The sequence below is a fragment of the Hipposideros armiger genome, unplaced genomic scaffold (assembly GCF_001890085.2).
Source record: "Hipposideros armiger isolate ML-2016 unplaced genomic scaffold, ASM189008v1 scaffold_35, whole genome shotgun sequence".
In the NCBI taxonomy this organism is placed as follows: Eukaryota; Metazoa; Chordata; class Mammalia; order Chiroptera; family Hipposideridae; genus Hipposideros; species Hipposideros armiger.
In genome coordinates, this window is record NW_017731385.1 from 4,830,839 (window position 1) to 4,846,420 (window position 15,582).

Here is a 15,582-nt window from a genome sequence, read left to right on the forward strand (position 1 = left end):
ATCAGAGAAAAGGAGGAGCTGACCGGCCACCTCCTCCCCTCGGACACCCCAGGTCACCACATTCTTCCCACGGCTTTGGGCCCATCTGAGCGCTAATTGCTGTCCCAGACAGATCTCTCTTGGAAAATCTAGGCCCGTGTATCATGCCTCCTTGACACTCCCAGCTGGATTTCTCACTGTCTCAAACCGAACCTGAGCCTCAGTGACAGCTCCAAATCAAAGCAGTTTCACCTCGACCAAAATATTGAATGTCTACTATGCTGGGAGCTGTGCAAGTTGCTGGCTGGCAAACAAAATGGATATGCTTCAGACTCCTACCTGCCATCACCCTCTGCTCATGCCAGGAACCCTCACCAGCCCCTCTCTGTCCCTCCCCACTCACCTTCAGTTCACTCCTAAGCCATATGGATTTGGAGAGCTCAGGTCCACCCTCATTTCTTCATCGCCCCGACCTATACATTAGGATGCATTTGGCTGCAAGGAATCGAAAATCCTGGCTAGCTGTGGCTTAATCATCGAGGCAGCAGCCTTGCACAAAGCAGAGGTCTGGAGGTGGGTTGTTCTTGGCTGATTAGGTAGCCCGGTGAGGGCACAGCTCTGGGTGCCAAGTCTGTGTCTACTGGCCTCTCCTCATGATCCCAAGATGGCTGCTGCAGCTCCAGCACTACCCTCCCACAGCAGCTTCCCGGGGGATCTTTCCCTGAAGCTCCCAGCAGGCTTTCCCTGAGGTTGACCCGGCCTACTGTGGTCAGATGACCGCTGCTGCCAGGGAGGCTGGACAAGGGATTATGTGGCGCAGGGAAATGGACTTCCATGATTGGTTTACCACTTGAGGATGGGAACAGGTGAGGTATGAGAGGAGGCGGGACATGGCTGTCAGGACACATCCAGCAGTGCCTGCCACTCCCGCCATCATTGTAGGATGGCTTCCTTTCCTGACCACCCCGCCTTCCACTTTAAAAGTAAATCAAATCACGGCATCTACCCGAGGTTCTTTCACCATGAGCCACCTAGTGGAATAAAACCCACAACCTCAACAGAGCCTCCGGGGCCTCCTGTGCTATGGCCCTGCCTCCCCCTCTGCCTTACTGTTCACTGTTTGGTTCCTTTTCGTCCCTCAAACGCAGCCAGCTTCTTCCTGCCTGGAAGGGGCCACCTCCTCGCCTACAAATTCTTTCCCCAAACATTTTCAGGACCCACCCCTTCTCACACCTCAGATCTCAGCTGTCATGTGACTTCTCAGGATGTCCCTGTGTGTCCACTCTCTAGCACCCTGAACTTGGCCTTCAAGGACTTGAGCACAATGTCTGCAGCCGTACCTATGTGTATGACCGTGTCTTCTGTGTGTGTCCGCGATGAGACTGTAAGCATTCTAAAGGCACAAAGGCGACCTGGTGTGCACAGCACTGTAACCACGGCACTGCGCTCCAAGCAGGTGCTAACGAACACTATTGAATTCATGATTGATTCATTGGTGGATAAAGTAGCTGGTCCCCGAAAGATGAGCTGGCCCAGGGGAAGAGGAAGGCTCAAGGGCGACAGTGGATGGGGTGCTTTCTTCAGGGCCCGGGACACTGGCTTGTCTGAAGTGGAGGTCTTGATGTGAGAGGCGAGAAACCAATAGGCAGGTAAGACAGGCAAAGGTGTGGCACTTGGAATGCCACGCCTGTGTGTTCTCATAGAACCTCACTCCCCGCACCCCATGTGTGTGCAGAGCTCAGCTACAGGAAGGCGCTCCTAGGAAGTGTGGGGGCTGGTCTGCCCGGAGGTCTGGGGAAGGAGCCCTCACCCTCCCAAGCCCTGTCCATGACGACTGCAAGGGGAGAAGCTAGAGATTCCTGGCGAAATCTCAGGGGGTGAAGTGGGTAATTCCTGGGTGATGCATGCAGCGACATTCAGGGCTCCTCCCCCCAGCAGCCTCCTCAGCATGAATTGTGAAGCCACGGGCTCCAAGCTTGGGAGGGGAAGATGGCTATTACATATTAGCCCTGAAGACCCCCTCTCAGCAGTTTACCATCTAACCGGCAGGCGATGAGGCCCCAACATAGTTTTAAGTCCTGTGCAGCCCGACAGCTTGACAACGGGACCTGAAAGACCATTCCAGGCCATCACACACCTGTCTCCTTTCGAGCCTCTCCCCGACCCATTCCCAATGTCGACCCAGGAGGTGGGTGGGGCCATGCTCCCCAGCCCCACTGTTTCATTTTCTGCCCGGCTCCTCTGACCTGAAATGCGAGTCTTGTTGATCATTCCCTTGCAAACCCTGCCTGATGAATGAGTTCTCTGCCGATGTCTGGTCTGCAGCATGATAACGCTCATTTCAGTGGCTTTTGCTCTGTGAAGCCCGTGGCCCCGCCCATTTACCAGGGTCCTGACTTCACATGTGCAAGGACGCTCCCCGGACTGAGAACCGCAGTGAGTCTGGCCCCAGTCTCCTGGACTCCGGCCCAAACAGCCCACTGCATGTTGACCACACAGAGCCACACGATGTCCCAGAGGCATCACCTCACAGGCCACACGCGCCACCGAAGCCGCTGGCTCCCCGCCCCCACAGAGCCTTGGAGAACCAAGCACAAAGCTCCCTCCACCTGGGCAAATGCAAAGCCTGCCGTTGAAAAGCAGTTGGGAAATGCAAGGAAAACTGTCATAAGGTGGTGACACACTGACTGAGCTCCGGTGAGCAGGCACACACAGGGCTAGGACAAAGTGCTTCCCAAAGTCACTTCAAGTCACCAACGCAAGGAAAACGTGACTGCGCTTGCCTCCCTCACCAGACAAAGGCAGACAGGCTGGCAGGCACATCAACTGGCTTCAAGGGCTTCAACTCACCACTCCCACCCCCCACCACCCAGCCCATGCTGAACTTCTAGAAGCTTCCTGGTCAAGCCTGCACAAGCATAACCAAAGTTAGGCATTTAGGAGAGCCAGAGAGTATTGACTGAGAAAACCCTCAGTATTGTTTGAAGACAGCAGGAACATATCCGCGAGGGCTGTCCTCCCTGCTCACCGCCTTCTCGGGCCTGATCTCTAGGTTCTACCGAACCTGTCGGCAGAGAGTCCAGGGCTGGGAGTCAGCTCAACGGTAGCAGATTCTAGTGTGTACTCGCTCCAGATATTGGTGCAGAGTTGGAGGAAAAGCAGCTAATGCCAGGAACGCTGAGCGAATTCCAGGCCCACCAGCAGGAAGGGCGAGGTCCAGCCACGGGTCAAGAGGAAACCGACCTGGCTCGGAACAGTCTCAACGTAGCGGCGGCGTGCTGGTGCACATGCTTCTGTGAGACAGAGGGTCTGGCTGTCCGGGGGCGTCTTCCTGAGGTCCATCTCAGGCCTGGCCCGTGGGCTAGCTCAGGCGAGACTGACATTTCACATGGACATCAAGCTTAGCCATTTGGCAACAGTTTAGCAAGCACTGGATTTAACAGGTTTTGTTGTTTAAATGAAGGTACCTCACAGGTAACAATAACCCTTGAAAGAAAGAGAATTACAAGAAAAATTTTAAAACACACACACATACACACACACACACACACACACACACACACACACAGGTATCTCAGCAGAAGCAAAGCCCATCGCTCTATCCAACACCTCCAGACACAGGTGTTCGGACTCTGCCTGGCAACCGAGGTAGGAGGCCATCACTCTGTCTCCCAGCAGCGAGGGGGTAGAATGGTCTTTGGGGAGAAGGCGGGATTGGCAAGGTAAGTGCTGGAAGGCGGCCACCCTTCCCTCCCAGCGCTGAGAACTCTGTTGGCACCAAAAGGGATTTCACAGTTGGAAACCCTTCCCATCAGAGTACAGATGCTGAGCCCACACACCCTAGGGGAGAGAGAATCCAAAGCTCTCTTCAAGATAAACACTTCCATCGGGGTAATTTAACTTGCTTTGTAGCTAGCAATGGCGTGCCTCATTATTTCCAGCACTGGGTTATGTTATGGCCTATGTTGCTTTAAATGCTGAACCCGTGCCATTTATCAAAGACAATAAAATCCCAAAGGCCCAACTACTTATCATCAGATAATCCAATGAAAAGTTTAATTTAGGCTTCAGCGTAATGCCTCTTGGCAATGACCCCTACATCTAACTCTCTGGTAATTCTCATTTTGTTAAAGACATTTCCCAGCGTGCCTTGGCTTCTTCCTTCATCAACCAGCCACTGGAACTGCGCAGACAGTGATCTCCTTACAGGAAAGGCCGGCACCTCTCGTCAGCTGGCCTGGCAGGGGTGGGACAAAGGGACCTGGCCATGACTAAGAGGTGACCTTGTTCGCTTCTCCATGGACCATCTGCAATCAAACTATATTTTTCTACGTGTTTCACCAGCTAATCTCTTAGTTGTGATTAAAAGGCCTTCCTCAGAGCTGAGGTCACATGATGAGGAATTTCCCAGCATGCCCATGGCTTTTCTCGGGGCAAGAGGTGTTTGGATCACGTGCTTGGCTTGTCAGGTGTCGACTTTTCCTGAACTTGCTAAACCTCATGCAAAAGGGTCATGTATGGTCTGCCGTTTTCTTCTGGGCTTTGGGTATACATTTTCTGGCCTCAGATTCACCCATGGTTGTATTATGTAATCTGACAGTAATCCCCCAGAGCCTTGAATGATGTGTAGTAATTCCTCATCATTTTTCTTCTTTTGAACCCAAATTTGGGCTGAGCATAGACGCAGAAAAACTGTTTGGCATCATTCTCCTTTCTTAGCCTTCACATCTAGTTCCTAAACCTTCATTTACTTATAGATATTACTCTGTAACTTCACAGATTAACAGAAATGAATCAAGGGGACCTTCCCCCGCTTGAACTGTCTTAAGAGTCAAGACTTGCTTTCCCTCAGCTGAAGTAATGAGGACATTTACGCTCAGAATAAAAGGCAGAAAAATCGGGTTGGGCTGGGGACCCCGGGCCAGAGTGAAATTCCAAACTTCATGACAAATCGCAGAAGACAAAACTTTCCTCAACAGAGCCAACGTAGCCCCCCACACTAGTATGGCAAGCCAGTGTCTCCAGGTGAGACCCCTGTCTGCAGGGCAGTCAGGGTGGGAGGCTCGGGTTCTCCTCTGCAGCCCCCTCCCCGCCCCCAACCCGAATCATCCCCCAAAGGCAGAGGTGATATTCAAGTCCTGGGTGTGGACACATCCATGGGCTTTGGTGGCTTTGGGGGCGCGTGGGGGAGATGGAACTAGAGCCAGATACAGATCAAATACTCTGGTATTACTAGACCAACATCAAGTCATGCAGAGAGGTTATATGCCCCCCCCCACCCCCATCCCCTCCCAATGAGCTTTATTTCCTCTGAATCAAAAACACGCTGGTGGGTGGGCCATAGATGTGCCACCAGCCATACCCCTCCCTCCCTGTTCCGGGAAACCTGTGCAGCCACAGAGGGCGACGTCCGACAGGGTCGGACTCAGAGTCACCAGACCTGGACCCTTCCTCTCTCTGCATACCTGAACAAGTCACCTGACCCCTCCCAGCGAGGCAGGAGAACACGGACTGAGTTTGCAGTGCCTGCCGGACCACACACCCAGGCTTCATCTTGTTTTGTCCTCAAAACGGTTCTACAAGTATGCACAGACAACTGTTTTATTCCCATTTTCAAATCTACGTGTGAGGCAGTGTGTAATCATTCAATTGCCCGAGGTCTCACAGCAGGAGAGACGCATCTGGTGTCACCCCACGGGAGGAACGCCATTCTTCATCCCCAAGCCCACTGCCTAACATTGCTTCTTAAAAGTGGAGTATCTAAATATGCAATAAATAGGGGTTGAAGCAGAAGCTCCTTTACCCATCGCACAGATAAAATGATGTCAAAAAGTACAGAAGAGTAACACACGGGTGACCATCCTTTTTTAAGATGGTAAGCTGGCGTCATAAATGGAACTGAAAACTCCCTAGCCATGGGCTCTGGGCCTTGCTCTCTCCAAATACCACTACAAATGTACTTGTTCCACAGGTGCGTTTTCGTTCATTCATTCAGTTGTACAACAAACATTCATCAACTTTCTATAATATCATGTGCTAGCGCTGGGATTACAGTGAGGGGGACATGAAGATAAAGTGCCTTCCCAGGGTTCACATTTGTGCTGCAGAGGCTGACAGTTCCCAGATAAACATGGAATGGTGCATAGTGATAAGGGAGCAGGACATGGAGGGCCTGCTTCTGCCTCTCTGAGAAGTTGCTATTTGAACAGAGAGACCTGAAGGGCAGGACAGAGTGAGCCAAAGAGGGGTCAGAGGGAGAGCATGCCAGGCCCAGCGACAGCCACGTGCAAAGCCCTGACATGGGCACAAGGTTGGCAAGGCAGGAGCAAGGTGGAAGCCAGCAGGGCTGGCATCAGTGAGTGACGGTAGCAGTGCCAAGGGATGGGGTCAGTAAGACAGCCAGGGGCCCCATGTTCTGGGGGCCTCAGGTCTTTGCATTTGTTCTGAAGCCACTGGAGGATTGGGAGCAAGAAACTCACGTGATCTGACTTATGTTCTAACAGTCACGTAAGGATGAGCTGCCCAGGAGGCCACGAGACCAGGAGACCCAGCAGCTAAGGCTGACCGAAGCCTGGACTATGGGGGAACGGCAGGTGTGGTTAAGAGGTCTGATTAAGGATTCACGGCTCACCCTTGAACAACACAGGTCTGAGCAGCATGGGTCAACTTATACACAAATTTTTCTTATAAGTACACACACAGTCAGCCCTTGGTATTTTCTACCCACAGCTGGGAAGCCGCAGATGTGGAGGGCTGACTGTGTTGTTCTGTCATTTTTTATCAGGGACTTGAGTATCCATGGATTTTAGTATTCATGGGGATCCTAGAACCAATGCCTCAGGTCAAAGGTTATCCTCAGATTTTTTACTGCAAGTGGGGGGGAGATTAGCCCCCAAAGCCCCCTGGACTTCAAAGGTCAAACGTACTGTGAAGGCAGAGCAGGTGGGAACTGCTGGTGGATTGGAAGTATCAGGCACCTTCTGGAACAAAGACCCTACAACAGCTGGTCAACTTCTAGAAGCAGCTAATAAAAATCACAGTCGCCGTTTTCCATGGCGGGCAGGCACTATGCAAACGCTTTACATTTGTTTGTTCATATACTGAACCCTGACATCACCACCAGGCGTGCAACAGGCAGATCATGATCCACGGATGAGGAGGCGATGGTAACAAGCCCGAGGTCACACCCTGGTCAGGAGCAGAGCCAGGAGCTTCGGGACCCCCTCCCTGACCTGCCTGCTCGGCACCCTAGCCCTCACCCCTGCAACCTCTCCTCCCTCCGACCTTCACACGCAGGCTGTGCAAATCTGGGTGTGGAAGAAAAAGACTTCTTGGCCCAACACTTATTGATTGCTGTTTCCAAGAGGAAACCCTCTTGGGGTTTCCACTTGATCTCCAAACTTATGTTTATCTTGGCAATTGGAGCTCTGTGGCAGAGGAAATGCTGCAACCAGCCCACGAGGCCGGCCGCAGGGGCTCCTGCTGGTCCCCTCGCCTGTCTCCCTGGGAACACTTCCATTTAATCAGCAGCTCAGCCAAGGTGGAGAGAAGCGGGCCGTTCCGCTGTCCCACCATGGCCCATGCGCAGCTGTTGGGGCCTGTTTGATTCTGTAACCATGGGGGACAGGAGACAATAGAAAATAGATGAATGTTATGAAACCACACAAGAGAAAAGCAGTAGAAACTTTGGGAAGAAAGCATTAAGTGGAACTGGCTTCCCCCCGCCAAAAAAAAAAGACACCCCCCCTACACAAAAAGAAAGACCCAAAACAAAAACAAACAAAGAAAACCCACTAATCATTTGCATGGAATAAAAGCCCGGAATACCGTGGGAAAAGAGAAAGGAGCCAAGTCCTGTATAAACAGCACCTTTCAGCAATTTGCGGAGTGGAAACCCAGACAGCCCCACAGTGAGACAGGACGCAAGAAGGTGCTCAGGGGGAACATGGAACTCAGGGCTAGTCTCTTCTGTCAGCTGAAATACTGCACGTAATCACAGTTACTGGAGGAGGTGGACGTTACATATTCGGAAGAAGATAAAAGCCAGCTCTACCTCATATGAAAGAAAACCATGTAATCAGGTGCATGTTGTTCAAAAACACTGGAGGTCCTTTATCTGCATTCATTCATTCATTCATTCATTCAACAGTGGCGATTGAGCCTCCCAAGCCCTGTGCCGGGCGCTGAAGGACATGACACACGGGTTAAGGATAGAGCTCTGCTCCATGTAGTGCATGGTCCAGGGAGCATGAGGGATCCGTGCCTCCACAGGCTCAAGCTCAGGGAGCAGGACAAGCTTGGAGCAGGGCCCTTGTGGACAGAAAGAGGGTGGCCGTCAAAGCTGACTCATGAGCACTGGGAAAGAGGTGCCACTCCTCCGGATGGCACTTGTCATGGCAACCCTGTCAGTGGACAGAGATCAACATACACTAGTCTTCTACAGCCCCAACCAGGCTCAGACATGTGTCAGTGTCAGCTGTCCCTCTACGGACGCCTATGTCACATTGCATTTGTCTGGTCATTCTGTTATGGACACACCTCCCCCAAATACAAAGCTCAGGTTGGTTGGTTGATTTTTGACATACAACTTTCAGGTTCGTTTAGACCAGCAGTTCTCAACCTTCCTAATGCCGCGACCCCTTAATACAGTTCCTCATGTTGTGGTGACCCCCAACCATAAAATTATTTTCGTTGCTACTCTATAACTGTAATTTTTCTACTGTTATGAATCGTAATGTAAATATCTTTTTGTTTTCCGATGGTCTTAGGCGACCCCTGTGAAAGGGTCGTTCGACCCCCAAAGGGGTCGCGACCCACAGGTTGAGAACCGCTGGTTTAGACGGTTGATGACATAGGACATATAAAAGGATCGTTTATAAATGCTACAATGTGACATAAATGTCAGCTACCATTACATTGGATTTTGAAGGGTCTTATAAGTCACCTAAAGTGATCATTTTATGGATAATGAAGATATACCCAAGGTCACGGGCTTGGATGTGACAGAGCCAAAGTGAAGGCTTGAGATGACACACCGCTAGGACTCCATGGGAAGCACAGGCTTTTAACATTTCAATTCCATAATAATATATATTTTTCAGTCCTACACTGTTATCCTTAAATTTTCTGATAATTCTAAGCACATTCGATTCAGAATTTTGCTTTTGGCAGTACAATATTTCAACTTCTTGGGGAACAAAGGTGTGTGTTATTGTAGATCAAATCAGAAACCCTCCAGGTGACCCTACTATGAATCAAGCAGTCTAGTCCTACACTCAATGGTTCCAATTTGAAACCTATGAGAAGTCAAGAGCAAGCCAGATATAACTGGGGACAGAAGAAGAAGGTGGAAGGGGGAGGGGAGGAGAAGAAAAATGTGATTTTCCAGCACTGACTGGGGGTGGTATTGTTACTGTTTGACCAGAAAGCGATGAGCCTGGGGCCAAGGCTGGTGGAGGAGACCAGCCTCACAACCACAGTCACATGTCACCTAGGACACTTAGTAAAAGTCATCCATGTGCACGAGAATAAACCAACAATCACATCACTCAGTGGGATCCCCTCTCCTGCACTGGTGACCAAGAGGCTCAGAACCAAATGTAACCAAGTACAGTCAGCTTGGGACAGCCTAGTGGCTCCTCCATTGACTTAACTTTTCACATCTTCCTTATTAACCCTCTATCTACGTGCCTTCTGCCATACACAACCTCAAAACAGTCCAGGAAAAAGAAAAAAGTAGAATAAAGTCAAAGAATCAATTTACAAAAAAGGGGGCAACAGCAAAAGGCAGCAATTATCACAAATTATAAATAGCCCTTTAAACGGTTATTCTAACTTGAAACTTACCAACGGTGTCGCACGGTTCATCTTTGTGTACACAGAAATCTGTCCTAAAACGGAAAAAACAAAAAACAAAAAAACCAGTCAGGTGTATGTAACACCCCCAAGAATGGGAGAATAAAACACTGTCAATTAATCTTGGTTCGTCGCCCTGCCCATAGCAGCGTTATTACTTAGTTGTCACAGGTTACAATAAATAACAACTAGCAGCATTTGCCAAGAGTAACCCATCCACTTTTCCAACTAGAAGGCCCAGAAATCTCACGAGACCTTCCTTTTATAGCTAAACTATTCCATACGTAACCCTCAGTTGCTGGAAGGACTCCTTCCAACAGCTGAAAACGTTTTACAAGAAGATGTTTGCCAAGTCATGTAGCACAGACAATTATTAGTCAATATCAGCAAACCATGATGACTTCCCCAAGCTGCTCGACTCGGTTTTAGATGCTGCAAGGACCATGTATCACTTATATGAGAAGACAACCAAAAGGTCATTTCTAAACATTAGATTCTCCCCAGGATCCTCAGGTGTGTAGTTGTGAACAGATGAGAGATTGGAGATAGTCAAAGCCTAGTCCAGCCCCAGTTCTGGAGGTACATGGGACTTAGCTGCTCAGGTATGAAACAAAGGGTCTGGGCCCTTCTTTTCCCAGGATTTCTTCCATGGGTTCCCACAGTCAGGAGCTGAACCGGGCACTGTTGGGGGCAGTGCCCTGCCTGGGACCAGCTGAGGGGAGGAGTGCCCAGCTCATCTTCTCAGGGGGGACCGTGCGGGGCAGGTAGAAAGCTCATCTACAATTCTCTGAACACACTTAAGCACAGCTTTCAGGTTTACAAGGTGTGTTTTGAAGCCACCTCTTCTCATTTTGCTTTTTAAAAACCTTCTGGGATAGAAGATGGGGCCAGCCCCACAAGATTGGCCCCAAAGCAAAACTGTGAAAGAGTTTAGTGGCAGGTCCTTGTTGGGCCACACCTCGTCTTCCTTCCTGGGCTTATGCCTTATCCCGTTGTGTAACAGCTTCCCTTTCTGACACTCAGTCATTCATTCAATGACTCACCTAGGGGCTGTGGAAGATTCCACCCACCCACTTACACCCACAGATTCTGGGTCTGTAGGCTTAAAAGATTCCACTCGAGGTCCTGTGGACAGAATTCCCTGGTCCGGACCCAGTGCCTCAGGCCAAATTAGTCTTACCAGGTGCCCCGGACATCCTGGGAGCCCAGAGGAGAGGGCAGGCAGGCAGCCTTGGGAGGGGGGGGGTGACACCTTTGAAGGTGTGGACCCCAAACTGGCGTAGGGGACAGTGAGGGGCTGATCCTATCAGCAACTCACATGGGTTTTGCTGACTTCAAGTTTCTAATTTTTCCATAATAAACAAATATAATTTTGGTAATCAATTTTAAAACTTTTAACAAAGGAAAAAAGGAAGCCTTCAAGACCCTGTACTTTTCATAACCCACTCCAAAAGCAACGGGATTTCCAAGGGAATAACCATAGGAACAGGACATAGGAACAGGACGCCTCGTGACTTGATTTTTCTGTCACAGTCGACTTTGTATAAGACTAACAGGCAGTGGAGGGTGGCAAAGAAGCAGCAGAGAGGAAACACACACAAAAGCAGGGACATTCATATGCTCCCTGGTCCGGTGTCTACCTAACCCCAACCCAACATTCTTGATCTGACACCCTCTTTGATGTTTCACACAAGCACACACACACACACACACACACACACACACACACACACACACACCACCAGGCTGGCCTAAGATCTTCTTCCAGATTTTCCCAGAGTGAGCAATTGAGCATATTGAAAGCTTTATCCCACTGCCTCGCCTGGGCACAGGGAGAAAAGGCCTGTGACCATCAATCCAACAGAAGAGAACGGAACCAATGATGGCGCCCAGTTCACAGGCAGAAGTAAATCGTGGAGACAGCCAGCCCTGTTAGCTGACAGGTTCTGCGTGTTCTCCCATCCCGTGGCCACTCTAAGGGGGGAACTGGTGGTCTCGAATGGTGCCCCTGGCAGCCCCATCCTTTGCTTCTCCTGAGGAGGTGGGCAGAGGTGTGGTGTGCCCATGGAGGACCAAGCTCAGTGAGAGGCCTGGCTTGAAAGAGTTCACCCAAATTTGAACCTTCTCTCTCCTTCTTGGTCAAGGTCCTTTCTCAGAAAATGAAAAGTAGGCCATCTGCCGGCGGGGGCAGCTTCATCTCCAGGTAATCCAGCTCCCACAGCCAACTCATGACACACACATGTAGAGGCTACAGAGTTCATTTAGGGAAGGAAAAAATGGGTCCCAGGTGCAGCTATCCAGTTGGTAAGTCCATTCAGGTGTCACCATTTGCTCCCCAAGATAGAGAAGGCCATGCGGATGTATGTGACAGGCTGACTTCACGGTGTGTGACCCATGCAGTCACACAGGCCCTGCCCTCAGCAGCCCCAGCCCCCAACTTGGTTTAATGCTCTGCTGTTGCCACTTTGAAATTCTCGATAATGTTTGAATATGGGGTCCCACGTTTTCATTCCGCACTGGGCCCCACAAGTTATGTAGCTAGTCCTGGGCATAGCCTATTGCCTGGCATCCAGTTGGAGCTTAATAAACAATGGCTCCTTCATTATTAAACGGCTGACATACATTTCCAGACCACTTTCGACATGCCCTACAAACTCACTGGTGAAGTGGCCTCGCCATTCCCCAGTGTTTGGAAACCTGGTAAAACGTTCAACTTGGTCCACAGCTACTCAATGAGCACTCCCCATGAGCCGGGCCTGCAAGGGGCCCCCCTTGGTCAGGAGGTTGAAAAGAAGACTATTCCTGGGGAGCCGGATGGAGTCACATGCAGGGGAAGCTTGACGGACAGCTGGAGGTCTCCCAGGGGTCATGGTCTGGGCCAGCCCTGAGTGTTCTATCCTGGTGTCTCCCAGGAGCACAGACCCGAGTTTGCGGGGAAAGTCCCATGCTCCTGGCTTCCCGAGGGAGATGTAGAGTCAAAGGTAAAGCTGTGCCAAGCACTGAAGGCCCCTGGGGCTCCGGTCCTGTGTGGGCCCTGTGTGGCCCCCAACTCCATCCGTGCACACATCCTTTTAGACCTAGACATGGCTGCAGCTGCTAAAAATCCAGCTTCTGCCGCTCCTGGCTCAGAAGCATCTGCTGGACATGATGTCATATTCCCATTCCGCAGCTGGCCATCTGTAAGGTTGGTGGGCGTCCAGGAGAACACACTCTTGGGCTCAGCCGCAGCCCGTCCAAGGGGGGAAAAAAACGCAAAAGAGGAGCAAAGCTCACATCAGCCAGTCTGTCCAGGACCCCGGGACATTGGCCCCGAAATACTGCCTGGCCCGCGTGGCCCTCGGCGTGGATGACGGAGGAGGAGAGCACAGCTTCCCCAGAGCAGCAGCTGCCTCACACCCAATTTCCGTGTGAAAACATCAGCCCATTATTATCCCAACCAAGGGAATTGCAGCTCTCAGCCTCTAATTATTAAACAATGCTTCTCGGCCAACTTGGCTTCCAGCCCCGACTCCAATGCTGCCTGCCTCTGTCCTCGTGGGAGGTCTTCCATTTAACGTCTGCGAGGACCAGGAGGGTGGGATGGGCGCGGACCTGTTCAGTCCATCAGCTCGACAGCAGCCGAGAGCACTCGTGATGGCTCAGGTAGCTCCTGAGGTGAGTGCGTGGAGTAAGCAAGTACCTGGGCTGGCTGGCTGCAGGTAACAGTGACACAGGACACCTTGGCCTGGGCCCCACCTCCCTTTGAAGGGGCTTTGCTTTTCCGGGTCACCAGTCATCGGCCTCCCCAGCATCCACACTCAGAGCCAGCTATGCGGACAACCGTCTGTGTGCTATCGGGACCTCCCCTCAATTTGTTCAGTTACAAAAGAACATTTTTACTTTTTTTTTAAATTGAGGTAAAATACATGTAACATAAAATTGACCAGCTGAACAGTTTAGAAGTGACCACTTCAGTATGGTCCCATTCACACACACACACTGCTGTGCACCCCGACTTCAGAAGTCTTTCCATCTTGCAAAACAAACTCTATATCCATAAAACTCCCCATGCCCTCCGACCACCAGCTCCTGTCTACCATGGTTCTACTTTCTGTCTCTATGCATTTGACTGCTCTAGGCATCTCACATAAGTGAAATGATACAGGACTTGTCTTTTCTGTGACTGGCTTATTTCACTCAGCATAACGTCCTCAGTTCACACACGCCGTAGCTGGCGTCAGAATTTACTTCCTTTTTAAGGCTGAATACTATTCTATTGTCTGAATGGACCACATTTTGTTTATCCATTTGTCCATCGATGGACACTTGGGTTGCTTCTGCATTTCAGCTATTATGAACAATGGATTTTCTTGGAAGTTTTAAGACTCTTAACCAGGATTTCAGTACTTTTAAATTAATGATAACAATAGTACCAATAATGGCTAACACTTACTGTGCCCTTACTTTGCGTCAGGCACTGTCAAAAGTATTTCCCATGCTCATTTAATCCTCACACCTTGGAGGCAGGTGCTATCATTTATCCCCATTTTACTGATGAGGAAACTGAGGCTCAGGCAGGTGGCTCCAGGTCTGATTTCCGAGCCTGAATTCCTGGCCCACTGCCTTCTTTTCTCTCCAATGGGACATGGCTTTTCCCTCTCCCGTTTTCAGCTACAGGCCAAATCCAGCATTACCTGGTCACGAATACAGCAGCATCCACGGGGGGTGTATCGTCCTTCCCTCCCGGCACCTGATTGTTGCCAAGGTACCGTGCGCCTCCATATTCCTCATTCTGCCAGTGACAGAAGCTCTCCAGGGACCGCTCACCGTGGTGCCCAATGGACAACTTGGCCTAAAAGGAATTAGGGGCCGTTTAGAGAAGCAAAGGCCCATGGGAGCCAGAGTTTCTGCTGAGACTAGAGAGGAGCGGTGGAGACAGCTGCTCGCTGGGCATCATTCTGCGATGCACTCCCCCCAGACACAAACCTAACACTGGTAGAGACCAACAGGCCACCAGGGGCCTACGTCCAAGTTCAAAGGAAGACTATGTTATTAAAGAAAAGCGTTCTTCTTTTCAGCCAACTGAACACAATGTACCCAACCAAGCATCGGTCCCTCCCTGTCACGTTCATTGCTTGACTCTGCAGGTAACATCGTCAATTGAAAGACCAGAAAACAATGCTATGGTGAATCCAAATTTGGGCTGCAGCTCGAGCATAGCTTCGGAAGGGTAGCCATGGTTGCAAAGACCTCACCATCAAGTCCATGCACGTGAGACGTGCCCGAATGATGGAGGGATGCATACAGGCCCACTGCTCAGGGTCCCTCGAGATTCTGAGCGGATAACATGCTCCCCCAGTTTCCGGTGATGGTACCTGCTCTCCTCTCACCGGCATCCCCGGTCCCTGGCCCAGGGCATACTGTTGCCATCTGCAAAGCCAGGGAGGGCAGATAGGACAGACAACCCCCCAGACTCCTCCTTAGTGGCCAACATTGACGAGGAAGCTTCCAGACCTGTTACATTTTCCGTGAAGGGCGCCGACAGGGACTTACAGGACGCTGTCGTAGAAGGACAAGCTTGGTGACTTGAATGTTGACTTTAATTCCAAGGCTCTGGTGTTGAAACATGTTGTATACCTATAGAGAGAGAAAAAAGAACTAAATAAAGGTGTGACTATATAAGTTTTTAAAAATACTGTAGAATCCTGGATGGGATCCTGGAGTAGAGAATTTAGGTAAAAACTAGGGAAATCTGAAAAACAACAATGG

At 50.5% G+C, this 15,582-nt stretch overlaps 1 protein-coding gene across 1 annotated transcript in view; it reads right to left on the minus strand.

Annotated features, from left to right (window-relative positions):
* Positions 1–15,582, minus strand: part of ADAMTS17 (ADAM metallopeptidase with thrombospondin type 1 motif 17) — a gene marked incomplete at its 5' end in the record, with an annotated part of 284,197 nt that overhangs the window by 184,161 nt on the left and 84,454 nt on the right. The window contains 3 exons of the mRNA XM_019637849.1: positions 9,826–9,869; positions 14,508–14,665; positions 15,367–15,450. Of these exons, the coding sequence (XP_019493394.1) occupies positions 9,826–9,869; positions 14,508–14,665; positions 15,367–15,450 (286 nt within the window). The remainder of the gene's footprint in view (positions 1–9,825; positions 9,870–14,507; positions 14,666–15,366; positions 15,451–15,582) is intronic.